A 19,306-nucleotide genomic window follows, 5' to 3' on the forward strand; every position below is an offset into this window, starting at 1 on the left:
AGAGCCGCTTTGGTAGGGCTGGCACCAGCTCCCAGTTTAAGTGGATGAAAAATTACCAAATACCAGCAGGAGCTCGACGTGCTCCCTGCCCCGTTCCAGATGCTTATCTCGGGGTGCACCCCACACCAGCACTGCCCGCTGCTGCAGGAACCACATCCCCGGTGCCCGCTGCAGCTTTACCCAGTTCATGCAAAATTTGGAATTTTTCTTGAAGCCTTATATACAGGTCACAGATCTACTTTATTTATTTATAGTTTGGTAGCAAAACCTAAAAACTGAGAATGAAGACCATTAACATCAAAAGAATTCACAAGCAGCCAGTTCTGGGACATCCTGGGACCCAATCTGTGACTGCTGGAAGTACCATGCTGCATTCTCACCCTTGTACGAGAGTCCTTCCAGGGAAACAGAGCTAATTACGGAAGAACGAGCTGGCTGGAGGGGAAGTGTAACGGACAACATCCTCTTTCTCCATACTTTATTCTGTTCTACAAATACAGTACAAAAATAGATTTTTCTGAACATAATTAAATGTAAGCCATTTTCTTGCATTTCAGTCTTTCCTCTGTGACAATGTCCAGCAATGACTAAACTGTCATTCCCTTGTATTTCTGAAGAGACGGTCTAATTTAGTTCTAAAAATACTACAAAAGACAGATCAGCATTTCTGCGACAAAACTGCAGGAAAAGCTTGTGTAGATTTAACATTCCTCTCTCAACAGTTTTTAAATGGGGAACATTTACAAGAACCTTCTGGTTTCGGTGAATTTCCTTCTTGACAATGACACTCAGCCAGTTGTACATGTTTGGCTCCAGAACATATCCACATGGTCTTGATAGAACAAAACTGCAACAAGTCTATATTTAAATTACTTAAGACATACTGAACCCTAAGTGTGAAATGAGGACAGGGCTCCTCCCTTCTGATGCACAAGGTTTCTGAAAGTAAAGGAAGAGGGTAGGCAGAAACACCAAAACTGAGTTTTCACAAAAGACAGGTATTCTTTAGAAAGTACATTTTCAAATTCTTCCAAATCTTGACTGCATGTTTCATTACACCTTGGAAGTATTCTCCCTTCTGCAATGATGGGACAGGTAGTAAGACCAGAACTCTACCTCACCGCCAGTTTGGGTACGGTATGAATCCAAGAGGTCGTTTGTAGTCCCCTGACCTGCTCACCACAGGCTACTACACAGCAGCTGCATGCTTTAGTTCTGAGCAAGGAGGAAAATGGGCAAAGATAGTGCTAATGAAAGGAATGTGTCAGAAAACAGAAGTGTTAGTGCTGAGCGATACAAAAGAGAGCAAACTCCAACAGAAAGGCGAGTTTTTTCCAACAGAAAGAAAACAGAATTATTAGTGCTGAGTGATACGAGAGCAAAAAACCTCCAAACACAAAGTGATCTCAGAAGGTGCAACTGCACATCTGCTTCTCGTAAGGCTGAGGATAAAAGGATGAATGGAATTTCCTGCGATAGCAGAAGAAACATCTTGATACTCAATTAGGCTGCTCCCTCATAGCTCAGAAACACAAGTGCACTAGAAGACCAAGTCCTTAACTTGCAAAGGATACTTTTGTTGTGACTATTCTTGCATCTAAAGCGGCAAAGAAAAGCTTGTTCTGATCACAGTTTCTCAAAAGGGAACAACTGTGCTGCTTCTCCTTTCTTTTCTCGCTTGCTCTTTCTGGCTGTCTTCTCTTCTTTTTCTTTCTCTAACCAGCGATTCTGGGGCCAAGAAATGGCCACGTTCCCTACTGCAGTCTCTGAACTTGGACCTCCTTCTTCATCAGAAGAGAATGCTGCTCCTGTCTCTGTCTCGGGTGCTGACGGCTCAGTCTGGAAAACACAGGTGTGGAAATTGAAAAATTGCTCTAGAAATCACGTAACTACCCCTTTCCAAAAGGGCTTGTCTTCCATCACAGTGACACTTAATGACATCAGAAAAGTTGGTGGCTCTCGTTAGGGCTTCTCACCCAAAACAGTGTGTTTCTATTCCTGGATGTCAAGCATTCTTTCAAGAGAAGCAAAATATTTTTGATGACGGAAGAACAGAAACAAACCTCTGCTAAAAAGATCATGCTTCTCACCTTTGTCAATGGGGAAAATACACCTGACTGCGTAACAAAAAGCAGCCCACTCTCATCCTGTAAGCTACATGCTTGGCTTGGAGGAATAAATTGAGGAAGGGGGTATGTCAAAACAGAAAGTAGTACCAAAAACCTGATGCTTTAGGCAACACTGATCTCTTGTTCAACAACAATGAATCTTTCATAGACATGACCACATCGAATTTCTGGTGTAATTCTCTCTCCTAGTTGCTAGTCACATGCTAACAACAGAAAAGAAGATTTTTCAGTAGCTGCACTCTGGAAGTTCTACCCTCTACAGCTGGACACGTAACACATTGGAAAGACTGGGAAAGTCTCTTGGTACAGAAATACCATCCTGAAAAAGAAATCACTAACAGAAATACAGAATACCTTGATGGAGTAGCGTTGCTTCAGTCTCTCTCTGATGAGAAGTCCTTTTGTCAGCAGCTTCCAATTCCCCAGAGCTCTTTTCTCACGCTTCTGTGCAGGATTGTTATTGAAAAGAGAAAAAATTACTGTTCTAAGTTTCAATGTATTTATGCCCACAGAAAATGGAAGTTTGAAGATTTTAAACTGCCATTAAAAGAACCCGTGCCAACTTAAATGTGTCACATTAAAAGATATACATGCCAGTAGGATTCCCGAGTAAAATATACTGGTGTCCAATTACCTGCTAAATACATCCATTACTGTCACTTTCTAATGTGCACCCTGCCTGTAAATTACACCAGAACCACCTCCAAAACTTTTAGCTTCCTATATTTATTCCTCATTTTTGTTTCCCAGCAGCCATAGAGAACTGTTGCAGAGTACGCACCATTTCAGACACTGCTACACACCTGTGCTGCACCCCTGTACTGCAGGCCAGACAGCAAACCCCAAATGGGGCATCTGGGGGACACAACTCGCCCCTCACGGTCACAGAGCTCTCTGCCTGGGGCTTACACAGCCCACCCTTGCTTTGACTGTCCACAGTTTCAATGAAACTGACTTAATAAACATACCAATAAGGAAGCTCCAAAATAATTCTCACCTCCTTCTCCTTCTTCTCTATTTCTGCTTGTTCATTCTCCCAGGCGGCAATAAGGACCTCTTTATACTCCTCACAGACAACGTAGCCATCGGTACTAGGAAGGAGAACACAATCCTCTGTCAGCTACTAGAAGAAAAAAGAAAGGGAGCAAATGCCTGCTGACCCAGCCAAACCAAAAGCTACCGAATACTGACAGAACTGTCTGTCTCATAGGGTCTAAGTGTGTAACTCGTCACATGTACTCCTTAACACAGGGTATTCAACTTCTGCAGGACATCAAAATCTGTCAGCTGCAACGAAGCAGCTTTACGTACACGGGGTGCGAGTAGCCGCCATGAAAATCAAATCCAGTGATGGCTTGAGCACAGTCAATGTCCAGCTTCCGCGCCAATCTGTTCAGATTTGGGAGTCTCAGCTGCACACAGCCAACGGGTAACATGGATGGCAGGAAAAGATAGACATTTCCATATTCATTCCGAGGAACCTGTTATTGCAAAAGTAAAGAGAAATGGTGACACTCCTGCTCTCTGGAGAGAGGTGAAAATTCCTGCCACAACTCAGGGACCCTCCGTTCCTTCTGACCTGACACATTCCACTCCAGTATTCAATTAATATTCACATGACAAGGCACTAGATTTTAGCTGCATGGTTATCTCCCAGCTATGTCCTCTGCCCAGGCCTTGTTACTCAGGTTGTAATGCAGAGAATCAGCAAAACTAACATGGGCTAGGAAAATTGGATCAATGAAATTATGAAGTTAATAGTCTGCACTGCTAGCACTTGTACTCAGGAAAAGAAAGGCCTCATTTTGACCATTTACTCCTGGGTAGTTACCTCTGAAGTCTTAATCCCGAATCCAGATGTTACTGACTGATCTCATCTCTCAAACATGCAACTTCTGGAAAAATAAAGCCCACAGCTCCATACAAAACACTTCCTTTAACACCAGGCCTCTGCCTTCCTAGCTACCTTTCCATCCACTGCTACAGGTGGCTGATACTCCTCAGTCTGCCAGCGACCAAACAGCGCCAGGTCCTCTTTGTCCCTGTTTGCAGGCTCTGCAAGGCGTGCCTTCCTCGCCTGGTTGGAATATCCTTTCACCATCTGTGCAAATACAATGACCAAGCCTGTTAACACTACAGTAAGTTCCAGCAATTTCAGACTTTCCTAGGACATCAAAGACGACTGTCAGACAAGAAATGCCTATTTCCTAGCTTAAATGATAACCCATGGCACCTGTGTGCAACAGGGAGCCAGATCCAATGCCAGGCTGCCGTTGAAGATGGAAGGGTGCAGTTCTGCCAGATACTCTTGGGGTAGGAACAAGAAAGACCTGGGTTTGCGGTAGTACATAGCAACTATAGGCACAGTAGGTGAAGAGATTCACAGTGCAGCTACCATAAGCTATGCAAGCAAGTGAAAACTCTGCATCTGCTGACAAAAGGCAAAAAACAAAACAGAATTGATCTTGGACTTTAGAAAACAGATGTGTCACACAGGAGGAAGTCAAACTCTTACCTTGTAAGGCACTTCTCCAATCCTCACCACTCGAGCTTGCTTCAGCCAAGTGTCCTTGGAGTGCAGCGTGTGTACGCAGTCTCTAAAAAGTCCAGAAGGAAGCAACTATAAACGTTTTGAAGTGTCTCCATAGGAGACTTCTAAACTGTTATTCAGATGTTAGGAATGGCAGAAAAGCTGTATCTAAGTGATATGCAAATGCTGTCTGAGCAGCTAAATGTCTCACGCTGCCTACGCAGGTGGCCTGAGAATACTGCTGATACCATCAAGGTCCTCACAAAAATTAGCTCTTGAATTTGTTACAAAGATCACAGTCGCACATGACTGGCAACATGTGTGTGACTCACCTGGAATAGACAGCCTCTCCCCTGCAGTACCCTAGGATAGCAGCTGACTCAGGATAGATCGCCTGGTATTTCAAGAGGTGCCTCTTCAGTGCATAAAGAGGGTGGTTTTTGTACTCTCCAATCGCTGTTGGTAGAGGCTGATCTTGAAGCTTAACTTGAAACTGTAAGAATTACACAAAGAAAAGTGATTTCACAATTGTCTTGCACTACCCTTTGTAAGAAAATGACTACGGTACGGGTCAAAGGAAAAAAACCCAGAAACTTAATTGGATGAGCCAACAGATCAAAGCACTCTTGTGCAAGTAAGTACTTAAAACTTGTACCCAGATCTATGCATTTTAAAGACTCTCTCGAAGAAGGGTAATGCTAAACTGCACAGAAACCACACTGGTAAGTTGCCAGCATGGGTTGTCCAGTGCTTTTGCGACGGAAATTTCTCTGAACAGCCTCTATTTGTTATTATTTTAACCTATCATTGTATATTCCCTTTAAAACATAATCAATCTGAACATTTCAAGCTCAAATACAAACCTCCTTTCTCATGGAAAGATTCCTAATGATTTTTTCCCAAATGAGAATCCAAGGACTGGACTCCTGGCACTAAATGTCCTCAATAACCTATTGCCATTTACCTCTTTTTCTTCCTTCTTGTCTCTTTCCACATAGGGGCTTTTGTATGGCTGCAGCGTGTCTTCCCACCACTCAGGGTCCACACGGTTCTTCCTTGTTGCAGTCATCCACACCGGGTCATATCTTTGTGTCACATCCCTGACACTCCCATCATTGTCAAATCCCACAATGTAGAAAAGTGGCTTTGTGGCATATGTGAAGCACAGCTGTGGCTGATCAACGTTGCCATGAACACAGTCTACACACACCCACTTGTCCTCACGTTCAAGGAAAACCTCCAGCCACTGGTCTGTGCCCATCACTTTCCTTACCTCCTGCTGTCCATCATCCTCATCACTAGAAATTATTTTGTTTCTCTTTCTCTGTGCAGGAGGCAAGGCTGGAGCTGTACTTTTTGCCGGCCTAGGCTCAGGTCCACATGAATTTTTGGACAGCTTTGATTCTGAAGTCTCAGTTTTGGGGCTTTTTATAGCCGTTACCTTTGACTTCTGGGAGCCCAGTGAGCTCCTCCACCTTTTAGAGACAGTTTCAAAATCCTCATCAGAGAGATCACTCTCCTCCTCTGAAACCTCAAAGTCTGAACCACTGCCCTCATCACTTCCACTCTCTTCTTTGTAACACACTTTGGAGGCCACTCGTCTCCGGCGGTTGTTCTTGGGCCTCACTGGCCCATCTTTTTCCACTAAACTGCTCTCCCCATTACCAGATTCCTTCTGTTCCTGGCTGCCTGTAGTCAACTTCGATTTGTGTATCCTTTTGGTCTGAACAGTTTTGAGTTTCTTTGGCTCCTTGTTGTCTTTTTCGCTCTCTGAGGACTTCTCATCATGCTTGGCTTTTTTGCAGGGGCATTTTTTTGCCACAGCTTTGGGTGTTGTGGCAGAGCTCTCCTGCCCCTCAGAGGTACCACTGACAGACTGGCTCTTGGATGAGCTTTTTCCCTGCAAAGAAACAGGCTAGGTCACTTTTATCACCATGGCTAAGAATGTGTTAAAAAAAAAAAAAGAAAAAAAGACTGAAATCAGCACAAGGTGCATGAGACCAAAGGTTAGCAGGCATGGTCAATCTGCACGTCTTAGGGACTTGAAAATTTCAGACAAATGGCTCAAGAGAGGTGCACTCAAGCAGCAAGTGTTTGGTGTCTAAGTTTTAAAGAAATTTAAAACCACTAAAGCATAAGAAGTCTTGCTGAAACATGCAAAACAGGAGTTTTTTTTTAAAGAAGAAACTAAAAATTAAGGCTTTGCATCTTCTGCGCTATAGACAGAACATCATCATCACTGTGGTTCATGCAGTGATTCACTGCAAGCTACAACAGCCAGAAAGCTTTTTGAATCCTACTCTCTAAACCAGTGACCTATTCTTTATTCCACACACCAAACAGAAACTACCTTTGCTCTTGTTTCCTTGAGAGGAACGGGTTGAAAAGACAGCACAAGGCGACACAGAAGCTGTAACGCTCGCAGAATAATTAAAAATATCTGCAAAAGAGAAAATAAAGCACGTTTAACCTTTTTTCAAGGTATATAAAACAAAACCTCTTGAAACTCTTTTACAGTCTGGGTTCTGTCACAAATAATTTTCATTCCTACCTTTTACCCAGTTGCTATAGTATTAAAGCACAGTCTTCTCTGGTCGTATCTACTTTACTACTGTGACAGGGGAACTGCTGTTAACTCACAGATGAAGAACCAATTCCTAAAGAGCCTAAATGACCTGTCCTGCTGGAGCAGACACATTAAGACAAACAAATCTGATCTATCCTATCAGGCTCTCATTCTTGATGAAAACTGAGTAAGATGGTTCTAAATCGTGCCTCCCAAAGGTGGTGAAAGCCAACGACATACCATCAGCTGAAGCCAGCAGAAACACAAGCCATTCAGAGAATGTCATTACAGTCACAACTGAGCGGTCAGCAGCTGCGAGCTGGCAACCACCTTCCTGCATGGGATTCAAGCGAAGCTGCCTGAGCAAGGCTTGCTTTGTCTTTTCCTCCTGTCCCAGCAAGTGACATCTCTGCACTTCTACAGAAAGATTACAAAGCCACCACAACTGCTTCCTGCTTTGCAGCAGAAAAGCTGCAACATCCCATTTTATCAGCAACAGCATAAAGCTGCAAGCCACGCACCTGCAAAGCAGCAGCTTGTTTCTGCTCTTTCAAATGTCCCGTCAAGCTGATCTCCTGTGTTTCCCCCTCCCCTCAGCTGTTTTACCAAAATCTGTGACTCGAAGCAACTGACTCCACTTCTTCCGTTAATCCAATTACACCACAAAATGACTGTAAATTGGAAGTTCTTTTGAAGCCTTGGCCTTGTGCTGCTCTAAAGCAAAGCTCAATTTCTTTGCCCTTCAGTGGTGACTCATGGCAACAAACTACCAACCCTCAACTCCAAGATCTGTAAAGAGTTTCTCTGGCTGCAAGTAACCCCAAAAATTTCTTCACTCAAACTAATAATTCAGAAGAAACCTATTAAGCAGGTTTTCTTTGACCTACAGTGCTAATAAAGCAACACAAAGAAGCCAAAGCATACTTAGAAACAAGTGGCTCTATACACTACACAAAGCCATTCACGGCAGAACACAGAGTGCACAGTGACACCAACCAGAACTAGAGGCTCCAGTTAGGCACAGTTCAAATTAAATAATTTAATCACAGGACTCCAGATAAAAATACAACAAAATGAAAAACCCACAGAATCATTTAAGTCACCAATTTGTTTTCTCCAAATCCATCCCTCAAACGCCACTTTGTGTATGACCTGACAGCATTACAGCACTGATTTGGCATCCAAACTCGGCAACCAACCCTGCACTTCCCAGTCACTTACATGAACCAACTCCTCATCATCCCGTGCAGCATAGATGGCAAAGCGCCTCTCCAAAGTTGACTGAAGGGGCTCTCCTTTTCCAGTGGAAAGCTCATCGTTGACAGTGAAGGTTCCAACAAACCTGAAATATGAGACACCTACTTATGGTCTAGTGTTTGTGACTATATTCTTAAACTTCATAACTGACCCCTTCCTTCTGCAAAAACAAGCAGCTCTCACCCTTGTATTTAAAATTAGAAAAATCACTAATTACATTTACCCCTCTCCCTGAACCCTGGCTCTACATTCTACATGATAGCACTATTAGGAGAGAGTGTTTTACCATTTCACCAAGTTGGAAAGGTAGAGAAGGTCCACTTGGCCTGCAGGCACTTTTGTGAAGTGGGTGGGGATGATGGATAGACCAATAGCATGAAGATCTGGCTGGCTGCAGATCCTGTTTCTATAGAAACCATTTGCTAATAAACACAAGAGGTGAACCTGAGAGAAAAAAGTTTCTATAGTGAGTTCACAAGAGATTTTCTTTGCTGGAACTATTGTCCACGGTAGAGATGAGGAAGGCTTTACTGCTCCTTGTAACAGAAACAGGCAGCAATGAAGCCTTCCAAGCATACACAGGGTGGACACAGGGCTGTCTCCAGATCACACCAGAAGACAGCAAAGCCCTGCAGTCCCTGTCAGTGTTTTCCACTCTATATGACTGACAGTTTAACCCAGACAGAATGAGCAGATACTCACTTAGCGGAGAAATATACACCCTACTCACATGTGCTTTGAGTTCAAATTCTACTAATGCAGTCACTGATGTTTCTAACTTACAGTTTAGGAGAAGTCTATAATGACCATTTTTCAGTCCTACAGCCTTTTTATTTTCTTACTTTTAGCCATGCCCCCACATTATTTGATGAAAATTAGTTTCTTCTTCATTATGAATCAGTTCAGACATCTTTATGCTCAATTTTTCTGCTGCCACGGTTCTGTGACTAATACCTTATGTGTGTCCTCACGAACCTCCTTGCTGAAACGTTTCATCATTCTCCGAAGATACATCTCAAACTCAGCTTTCCTTTTTTCTCTGCATAAGATTACAAGAGAAATGGATGTTGTGGATCTTCTATGGCCCTGCTTTTCTAGATTCCTGAACTGGATCAGTTCACAAAAAGAATCCACCCCACAGAATCTTCTGTGCATGCTTAATAAAAATTTAGTTACTGGCTATATGAATAGGCATGCAGGATGCATATGACTAATAAACTGCAAACTCCACATACCCGATATACCATATACCACATACTCCATATAGCATACTGAGAGCTTGGTATATTCAGATGCCCTAAATCCTACCTAACTTTATGTGCCTACAGTTTCCCACCAGACAGCTTTGGATAGCTCCATTCTAAAACTCAAAATTCACTGTCTGAATTGTTTGACTTTCAGATTACTGCTAGCATTCCATTCAGATTCCTGGAAAGAATGGTTTTCTCTTCATGGATGAAGTCTTTCACTTAGAGACAACAGATACTCTGGTTGTTTTGTTATGAAGGGCTGGCCTGCAACACTGCCCACCCTGCAACAGCATGAGACATTATCAGGCCTTCAGCCACCACACAAAGAAAGCTCTCCTTGGTATAATGCTCTCTGATGCTCTGTCCCTGGTTTGCAAACGTAGGTATTAAAGCACAATGAAGTTACATGCTTTGTTTTCAAGGGATCTGAAAAGCCTCCATTCCCACCAACCTCCACTGAAGATTTCTGATAAAACTGTCAGCATGTAAACTGTTCTCCAACCCACTGCCTTGCATCGCTCCAACTCAACAGCATGCACAAAGTAGGGATTTCCACCCAGAACAGTGCAACTCAGTGACAGTCAAGACTTAGCATATTTTTAACTTCATCCTTCAATGGCCCTTTACTGGCTTCCCTGTCCTTACCTCCTCTCTCTTTTCTTCATCTGCTCTGGAGTTTCAATCTCTATCTCGACAGGATTGCTTGGCAGCACCACTGCCGGAAGAACAGGATCTTCTTCTAACTTAGCTGTGGCAGGTTCCTGGAGTTCTGGAAAAATATGATAAGTAAACATGAAATAGATGTGCCAGGGAGGTCTGACAATGGGATAAGAACCTACCTATTCCTCCTCAAGTGTTTGAACAACCTACAAACCGAACATCCCCAACAGTTACCAGCTCTTGGATGTTCCATAGCACTGTGTGCTCAATTGTTTCTAGTAACTGTGCGATGCCAGTCACCTGCTGTTGAGGAATCAGCTAAGCACAGTCTAATGGCAAGTGACTGTTGCAGGCAAACTCAATCAGCAGCAAAGTGAATGAAGCAGATGTGACTTGAAAGGTACTTGTAGAGTAGCAAAGAAAAAAACTGACAGCTGTTCACTTTAGAAGGTATAAATCTGTAGCAACAAAATAGGAAGTTATGAACATCATGATTCCTATCACAGTTTGTTGATGGCCACCTAATCTAGCAGCTCAGTTGGTTTCATCTCCACTCCTCTTTACTAAGAAGTTGCAGTTTTGAATCTTCAAACCGACTCACTCTTAGCTGCTACAAACACCTGAAAAACTGCTTCCTACACAGTAGCATAATTTTAACGTGAGCCAACAAATATTCAAATTCAAGGCACTACCACCAGGTCAGGAGCTGTCTGGCTTTTTTCTGCTTTGGAACCATTCTAAAAGCATTGTGACATACGAGCTTTTAAAAATACAGATATGCACATGGAGCATGCTTTAGGTGCACAGAGTATATACATTTACCTGAATCCAAATGAGAAATGATTCAAAAATCAAATTTTAAAAAAGGTATGCAAGGATAGTTACTCCTTAAAATGAATAAACATGCAACTGTTACCCTCTACATCCTCCCATTCATCTTCACTTTCATCATCATCATCACCAGTATTGTCTTCACCCATCTCTTTTTTAACAGGGGATTCTCTCTTCAACTTCATCTCCTTCTGAGTGGGCTTCAGCAAATCACTGTTAAAGTTATCAAAATGTCATTAGCATCAGGAAATGTAGGTGCTTGTTTATTTAAGAGAAATAGAGAAAGAACACCCTAAAAATGGGGAAATCAATAAAGCATGACCTCTGCATCAGTAACAACAGATTATTTGACAATTAAACTACAGATAACTTCTTTGTAAAGCAAACTGACTTTGTCATAAATAACCAGGGGCACAATGGAGCAACATTTTTTCAGTGCAAACTTCAGTTCAGATTCTGCAAGGATGTTTAGGAAGATGCCTGAACCTACAAAAGACCCCATCCTTTAGAACAGCTTGTATAAATAGATCCTTAGAGAAATGGTTTGACTGAAATCATTTGTTCTCACTGAACCTTCAAAGTGTACTGATATTCAAACTGTTTGTTTCACTACACTAATACCCAAGGCTCTGGCTGGCCAGTGAAATGAAAGCAACCAGTTTAATTTCTTTTTATTAATTAATTTGCTACAGCAATCTACACAGGTAGACCATGCTGATATTATACTCAGATTTCAAAAAATACCACAGAATGATATGTTACAAGATTTTTGTTCATCCGTTTACATCCAAACCTCTGGCCAACACTTCCACTCATGCTGGATTCCGTAACACTTCCCTAGTCCTATGTCAAAACTGTAACAAATGAAATAAAATTTTACATTTAAGCCATTGAATTTGAAAAGGCTCACATATTTGCTTCCCATGCAATCTTCCTCAGGACTGACTCTGCAGTGAATAAGATAGTACTTCTGTCCAGCTATGTGATACATATGTACTAAATTAGACAGCCAGCCTAAAACAAACTGCTCAAACGCATATATACAGCCCCGGGCCCTAAACAAATAACACTAAGAGAAAGCTCCTATTGACCTGAATGATACGTAAACTTACCTGCACATTTCTTCTTTTTTAGGATTCCTTTTATTTCTAGTATATTTTTTATCTTCTTTTATTAGAGATTTTGCCCCTTTTTGTTTTGAAGGCTTATTTGCTGAGTTGGAAACTCCAGTATCACAACCGTCTTCCTTCCTGCTAGCCAAAGCTTTTGAGTCATTATTCTTTACACCGGGCGTTTTATCTTCAAAATCATCTGCTGCGACAGAAGAGAGGAAGGTACCTTAAAAGAATGAAGTTTCATCTCCATGGCAATCAGAAACAATACCTCCACGGGCTTCATCAGGGCCAGTTCCAGAAGAAAGTGAGCACTGGTAGTGAGGAGCACGGCATTGCTTTGGGTAAGTAGGTAAGAATCCAACAATGAGATGTAAGGAAAATACTCATCATAATGTAACGCACAAGAAGCACATAAAGATTCCGATGGTCCTACCGACGGGGCCAGTTGAAAAACAAGCACCGCACTGGTCAGCCACAATAAATTATTGTTTTGTAAAGCTGCTCTGGGGAAGTTCTCCGAGGGCCCGGGGCCCGCACGTGAGGCCGGGCCCGGCGGGGGGTGCGCGGCCCCGCCACGGCTGAGGTGAGACCAACCCCCGCCCCCCCCCCCCCCCCCCCCCGCGGCTCCGGGCCTTGCCCAGCGCCCCCCGGCAGAGCGCGGCCCGTGTCGCCCACGGGTCTATCCCCGTCCCCGTGTGCCCCCCGTCTCACCCTCCGGCGCTGCGGAGGACGGGCACCCCCCGCCCCAGCCCCTTCCCTCACGGGGCTGCCGCAGCGCCGCGCTAAGGGCGAGTGGCCCCCGCTGCCCCCGCCCCTCCCGAAGCACCAGACACCTGGGGCGGCCCCGAGCCCCGGCAATGGCGCAGCGCCCGGCCCGGCCCACCACAGCCGCCCCCCGCACTCACCCTCCTCCGCCGGCTCGTCCCGCGGCGCCCCCAGCCCCCCGCGGCGCCTCTTGCTGGCAGGCGCGGGCCGGGGCGCCGCTCTGCGCTTGGGGGCCATGGCGCGGCCCCGGCGGCGGGCAGGCGGCTGCCCCCGCTTCGCCCCCGCCCCGCGCCCCCCCCGCCAGAGGGGAAGGGGAGGGGCCATAAAGTCTCGCGGGAGAGCGCGGGAGGCGGTTTGAAAGATGGCGGATGAGGTGGACCAGGTGAGGAGCTCTCGCTTTCCCTCAGGGCGGGAGGCGGTGGTCGGGTCCGCGCTCCTGCCTTCCCCTAGCGGGCCTGGGGGAGTCTCCTCGGCTGGAGGGGCGGGGGGGCAGGGCAGGCTTCGGGCTGCCCGGCTGGTGCTGGCCGTACCCCGCGGCAGAGCCCCCCGCTCGGGCAGCCTTGTGAGGCGCAGCCCTGCGGGGCAGCGCTCTGTGTGGAGTGAGACCCCCTCACGGCCCGGGGCCCTGTGCGCCTCGCCTCAGGCACGTCTCCCACGGGAGCTGCCGAGAAAAAAAAACCAAACACTTATGGCGCTGCCTCGCTGAGAAGGAATTAGGTAGTACGCTGCGGGATAAACACAAAAATGTTCACGCGTTTTAGCTGTGATCCTAGAAGTTTGGCTTTACCACACGCGAGGGACCTCAGGGCGGTGTGCGTTCAGGTTTCTCGCCTGCCCTGGGGCCTGGCCTGGCTGCTGTGTGGCTGGGCCAGGCCTGAGGGAGAGCTGTGTGTTTGGGGCAGCGTGTCACCCAGTTAACTGGTCTGTGCTGACAAACATGTCAGCCTGTGTTTGGTGCTGGTTCGTGCAGAGTAGGCTTTGTGCAGCAGTATGGGTGATGGTTGCTGGTAAGGAATATAGTTTATACAACTGTATGTGTGAGGCTTGATTTCTGCAAACTAAACTGAAGTCTTAACTTGTTTTGCTCAGGCTGGTGAGCATCTGTAGAGTAGTAGTATCAGCCGTGCTCGGGTTCATCGGGATGTGAAGGAATGGGTTGGACTAATTGCATCTGTGTTCTTACCTGTTTGTTTTCTTTGTCTCACAAACACAGAGAAATGGAAAAGTTCATAGGCTTCTGTACAAATAACTTTCATAAATTTATTTTTTTTAGCAACAAACAACAAATACTGTAGAGGAGCCACTTGATCTCATCAGACTCAGTCTAGATGAGCGTATCTATGTCAAAATGAGGAATGACAGAGAGCTCAGAGGCAGACTACATGTAAGTAAAACTTTCAAAACACCACCATGCTTATCTAGCTAAGCACTGGGCAGTCTTTTTTTCATGTACAACAGTCTATTACACAAGGTTACCTATAATATTCCATTGGTTGTTAAAAAAAATGAGATTAAACCCACATGAAATTGTAACATGGTTAAAAGTGCAGAAGTGGTTAAAGGTAAGTTAAAGATGATTTTAGTTACAAGGCCTAAAACCTTTCTTGTATCACAAGTGTAATGTGATTGGTAGAAAAATCTAATTTATTCAGTACTGTCTACTATTAAATGTTTCTTTAGCGAGCAAAGAGATACATTTTGTTGTTATCTCCTGAAAGATACCAAGCAATTCATTCAATTGTTTTTGGCTTCCATTTCTGTGTCTCTAAAATAAGGAACGATGCTGCAGGCCTCTTCTCATGAAGTATCCTGAGGTTTCTTTAAGATGGAATTAAGAATGAGATTATAGTCATCAAACAAGTATCTCTTAAGGCACACCCTATGAGGATATGATGGGATATGTACTCTGCTGGATTCTCTGCAAATCTCCTTGTCTAAGTGCTTTCTTCTGAGAGTGATATCTCTCTTGATGAGACAGATTTTCTCTTTCTATTAAGCCTGCCATCCTCTTTGAGTACTGTACTGTGTTTGGGAAGAGAACCAGTTGCCCTGTGTGTTGATTGAGCCTCAACGCCTTTGGGAACACAAAGATGAGGAGAGATCCATGAGGCACATGTGTAGCTTGCGATGTGCTTTTATAAGGTTTTTGGAACATGTGCTTATTTGAAACTTTTGTAGCATTGTATGAATTACAGCTTTCATATTCTTTCCGTTGGCCCCAGGCAATCAGTTCCAGGAGGCTGGACTGGCAGCAGAGTATGTGTAGCTGGTTTAATGTTAATAAAGTGTGTCTGTCTCTGCGTTTTTACATGTGTTCTCACTGAATGCTTCAGAGCTGTTTCCTGGAGGAGCGAGCATTCCAGTAAATATGTTTTCCTTCTTTTTAATGCTGCAGGTACCAATTTGTTCATGTTTGTTTAGAATTATAACTGATAACTGCTTTGTTTTGACATAGTGGCATGTTTTTGTCAAGATCAGGCTAAATTAATTGTGTCTGAAAGTCTTGCTAAAATTCTCATTTTAATAAGCTCATATTTGAATTTTGGAAGAAATAATGAACTGACTTCATTCCTACAGGCATATGATCAGCACTTAAATATGATTTTGGGTGACGTGGAAGAAACTGTAACTACAATAGAGATTGATGAAGAAACCTATGAAGAGATTTATAAAGTAAGGACTTAGTGTATTTATCCCCATAAAAAACTTTTAAAACTGAACTATATTATACTGTTGAAGTAGTTTATTGCTGACTGCTTTTTGAATCAAGATGTGACAGAAGTTTTGGGCAAGACTGAGTGTTGGTTGTATTGATCTCTTCAGCATGCCAAAATGTTTTATGTTTAAGCTTATATTTGTTGGAGTTGTTTCTGGTGTTTTGCTATGATTGAATTTTGTCATATGTTTAGCAGATATGTTTTGTAAACTATGCTTTTGTAAATGTAAACTTTCCTTTCTTTCTTCATAGTCTACCAAGAGGAATATTCCGATGCTCTTTGTCAGAGGTGATGGTGTTGTGCTTGTAGCTCCACCATTGAGGGTTGGTTGAAGCAACAAAGGATTTAACCTTGTTGGAAAGTTTCAGGCTTTTGGACAATGGTTTGTGTTTCAATTATGTGTCTCAAAATTCTGTACGTGTTTTTTATAGGATGTTTTTCTCTGTTCATTTGGGAATGGGAGGGATGGGGAATGAGTTTGTCTTGCAGAAGGTACATGTAGTCAATTGAAGCAGTGTAAACAAATGTAACTGTTGTAAATTGGCAGTCATGTCACATCAGGAAAAGAATCCTTCGGGTTTTTTGATCTTCACAATAACACTGTCTTAATTTTTTGTTTTAAATAAATTCGGTTTATCTTTCAGTTTTGACTTGTCCTGTTTTTATGTTGGAGACATTCTTACGTTCTATAGAACTAGTGCTATATTAAGTTGTAGAACTAGTGCTATATTAAGTTGTAGTATGTAGCCTCACTTTCTGAGAAAACAGTAACTTCTGTGTTAATTTCTGTCCTTACTAATACCAGAGTCTTACAGATTGATGTTTGGGGGGGCAGTGATTCATGCTACACAAATCTACAGTGCTATAATTTATGGCTTTTTTGTGTTCAAATTCTTGCATATGCTTGTAGCAGGGAAATAGTGTATGTATATGCATTTTCCACTTAAGATATGCGAAGAAGATGGGCTTCTTTACAATGTCTTCAGATTTTTTTGTGGCTTTGTTTACAGAGCTGTGGTTTGCAAGGCTGTAAGTAGAGACCGAGGATGTTGCCTTGCATGCTGCTTAGTTGCCTGCTGCATGTATTCACTTCCCACTGTCTGTAGCCTGTTTCAGTTCTTGAATACAGTAAATTCTCCTGAATGCTTAAGATGCTCATTAGTATCTGCAGTGAAGGTGTGCTAGAACCCTGAGCAAAGCTCTTTTTTAAAAAACATTTTCTTGGGCCCACCCTGTTTGCAATTTATTCTCCTTCTTGTATAAAAAAAAAGGCACTCACGCTATGAAATGTTTTAATACATATGTTTGAAAGGCATATAAGAGGTGTTGGGAATGTCCCAGTGTGAACCTACAAAGCTTGACTTGTGACTTAGTAATCTCAATTTGTCTAAGTTCTTTGGCATTCTCTGTAGGGTTAGCAAAAGTAGCTTGCTCTGGCACTTTCTCCTACAATTAAAATCTTCATAGCTTAGTCTATGGCTTGTGACAGTGATGAGGAATGCAAGGTCTGCCTTGGTAAGCTCCAAGCCAGGTGGTTCTTAAAGGATACTAACTTCTTTTGGCAGTAAAAATACATACATTCAGAAGATGAGTGTATACTTAATGCTTTTTGAAATAAGGAAAACGGGGACTGATACAAAAGCTGCTCTGGCTTCTAGGTGGCATCTATACTTTGTTCTCATGCAATGTCCTCTAGTGCTAGGACAATAGGCATGATAGCCGAAGCTGAGAAACTACTGAGAATTAGTGTATTTGTAGCAATCGTAGTATTAAATTTTTAATCACGTGGAGACTTGCTACCGTATTCCTTGCACTTTTTTCTCAAAGGACGAATTGTTCCACTTGTACACACATGCAAGAATTTGTTATCTTAAACCTCTGTACGATGCTGTTTTCATGTGTAGGTCCCTTGTATGCAAATGAAAGAAGAAAGCATCTGTACAACTTAATGTAAACATTATTTGAATGAAGACCAGGTATGCAGTGGCTTTGTAGCAGACTTCCCTCACTATACCATCCTGGTGTGAAGTTGGTCTGGACTAGGATGAAAACAGCTTTATGAGATTCCTATCTCATCTCCTCCTAGCATGCTGTCTCTGCAAGAGTTAGCTCAGCAAGCATCAGCTCCTGTTCCATGTGTACACAACCCCTCTTGTTGGAAGAAAGCTAGTGATGCTACAAGCCTTCCCCTTCTGGAAGGGGTACAAGGATGACTGCAGTGAGATCCTTTTTAGTCTGTTATCTTCTGCCACTCTAGAAGACCAAAATAAATCCTCGGGGAGAGAGAGTAAGAATATGTGAATGCAGTGATAGTCCTCCAGTTCCTAGGTATCAGCACATCTGGGAAAGAAGAGAATGTGTTTCGCAGAACCTGAGGAATTTCTTTTCCATTAACTAGAGTACCTCTTTTTCGAAGTCTGGTAAGCCCCTTGCTGTGTATTGTTATGGTCTGTCACCGGCTGAGCATGTGTTCTCTGAAGAAGTACTTCTGGTTTTGGCTTTGGTTAGGGTTTGGTTTTGAACTTGCTGCCTGTCACTTACATGTGTGACAGACAATGTTGGTTTGGTTGTATTAAGAGACAGCAGACTATACATTTACCTTGCCATCTTGTCTACTCCTACTAGTCCTTCAGTTTTCTCTTTTCCAAGTTGCAAAGAGATTTTCTATTTAATCAATTTTTGATGAAAGCTGCTCCATTCCTTTTTGTACTATATGATTTTTGTACTGGATGACTGCCATGATACATGAAGTATTGGTCCATCAGGAACTTCTGCCTTGCTAAAATTTAGAATTATTATCTGTTAATAACACTTGCTAAGCTCTCTGAGAATGGTAATAGAGATGTGAGGTTTACATATCCTTTACTTGAGCCATGCTTGCCAGCATAACACATTTATCTGTATATCCACTATTTCTATATTACATACAATCAGCAGTTTAAAGGGGTCACCTCACCTACATGTCTCTCCTAAATCCCTGTAGAACTCTTAAATAGTCTCATTTGTCACCACCTGCTTCTTTTGAAGTTTTGAGTGAGAGATTACACATGGTGATCGCTAGCATAATAAATGTCTAATTGATTTCTTGGGTATTTACTGTCTGGTTATAAAGATGTTATGGTTTATGTTGCTGAAGTGTCCAGTAGCATCTTTTACCCACCCTCCAGTTTGAAATGGACTCTGCAGAGTGGGAGCCAGTCTAAGCTTCTGTATGATGAGTGTTGATTTAAAAAAAAAAAAAATAAATCAAAAAACCTCTTCTGCAGTCTTGTCTGTCTTACTGTTCTTTTCTATTCTTTGATCATCTGTTTGCTGTACTAACCCTGTGTCAAGATTCCTGCTCCTGATGTGTTTGAAGAAGTATTTATTGTTAATTTTCCTCAAATAATTTTTCAATATTTCTCAAATGCCTTTTCATATTGTCATATGTTTTTAGCCTGCCAGAATTAATACTACTCACTTCTTGAAGCTTTCCTTTTTATTTCT

The 19,306-nt window shown here is 43.0% G+C and overlaps 2 protein-coding genes across 5 annotated transcripts; one reads left to right on the top strand and one right to left on the bottom strand.

Moving 5' to 3' along the window:
- Positions 1–463: 463 nt before the first annotated feature.
- On the bottom strand, positions 464–13,376 carry XPC (XPC complex subunit, DNA damage recognition and repair factor). Of its 4 annotated transcripts, none has more exons than XM_037386894.1 (16): positions 13,244–13,375; positions 12,336–12,537; positions 11,309–11,436; positions 10,378–10,501; positions 9,437–9,521; positions 8,769–8,926; positions 8,447–8,567; positions 7,010–7,099; positions 5,624–6,559; positions 4,992–5,152; positions 4,645–4,726; positions 4,096–4,230; positions 3,441–3,610; positions 3,127–3,220; positions 2,484–2,573; positions 464–1,839 (listed from the first exon to the last, which is right to left on the bottom strand). In XM_037386894.1, exons 1-16 carry the CDS (start codon positions 13,338–13,340, stop codon positions 1,627–1,629), a joined length of 2,886 nt encoding a protein of 961 aa, XP_037242791.1. In that variant the 5' UTR covers positions 13,341–13,375; the 3' UTR covers positions 464–1,626. The 4 variants fall into 4 exon arrangements, with proteins under 4 accessions (XP_037242791.1, XP_037242792.1, XP_037242793.1 ...); XM_037386895.1 differs by having other exon boundaries at positions 12,336–12,534; positions 13,244–13,373; XM_037386896.1 differs by lacking the exons at positions 464–1,839; positions 2,484–2,573 and having other exon boundaries at positions 3,136–3,252; positions 13,244–13,376.
- A 35-nt stretch (positions 13,377–13,411) lies between these two features.
- Positions 13,412–16,463, top strand: LSM3 (LSM3 homolog, U6 small nuclear RNA and mRNA degradation associated). The gene is made up of 4 exons (XM_037386901.1): positions 13,412–13,485; positions 14,377–14,487; positions 15,681–15,776; positions 16,072–16,463. The coding sequence occupies exons 1-4, from the start codon at positions 13,465–13,467 to the stop codon at positions 16,150–16,152; spliced, it is 309 nt and encodes a 102-aa protein (XP_037242798.1). The 5' UTR covers positions 13,412–13,464; the 3' UTR covers positions 16,153–16,463.
- Positions 16,464–19,306: the final 2,843 nt, after the last annotated feature.

This window comes from Falco rusticolus, chromosome 4 (genome assembly GCF_015220075.1).
Source record: "Falco rusticolus isolate bFalRus1 chromosome 4, bFalRus1.pri, whole genome shotgun sequence".
NCBI lineage: Eukaryota > Metazoa > Chordata > Aves > Falconiformes > Falconidae > Falco > Falco rusticolus.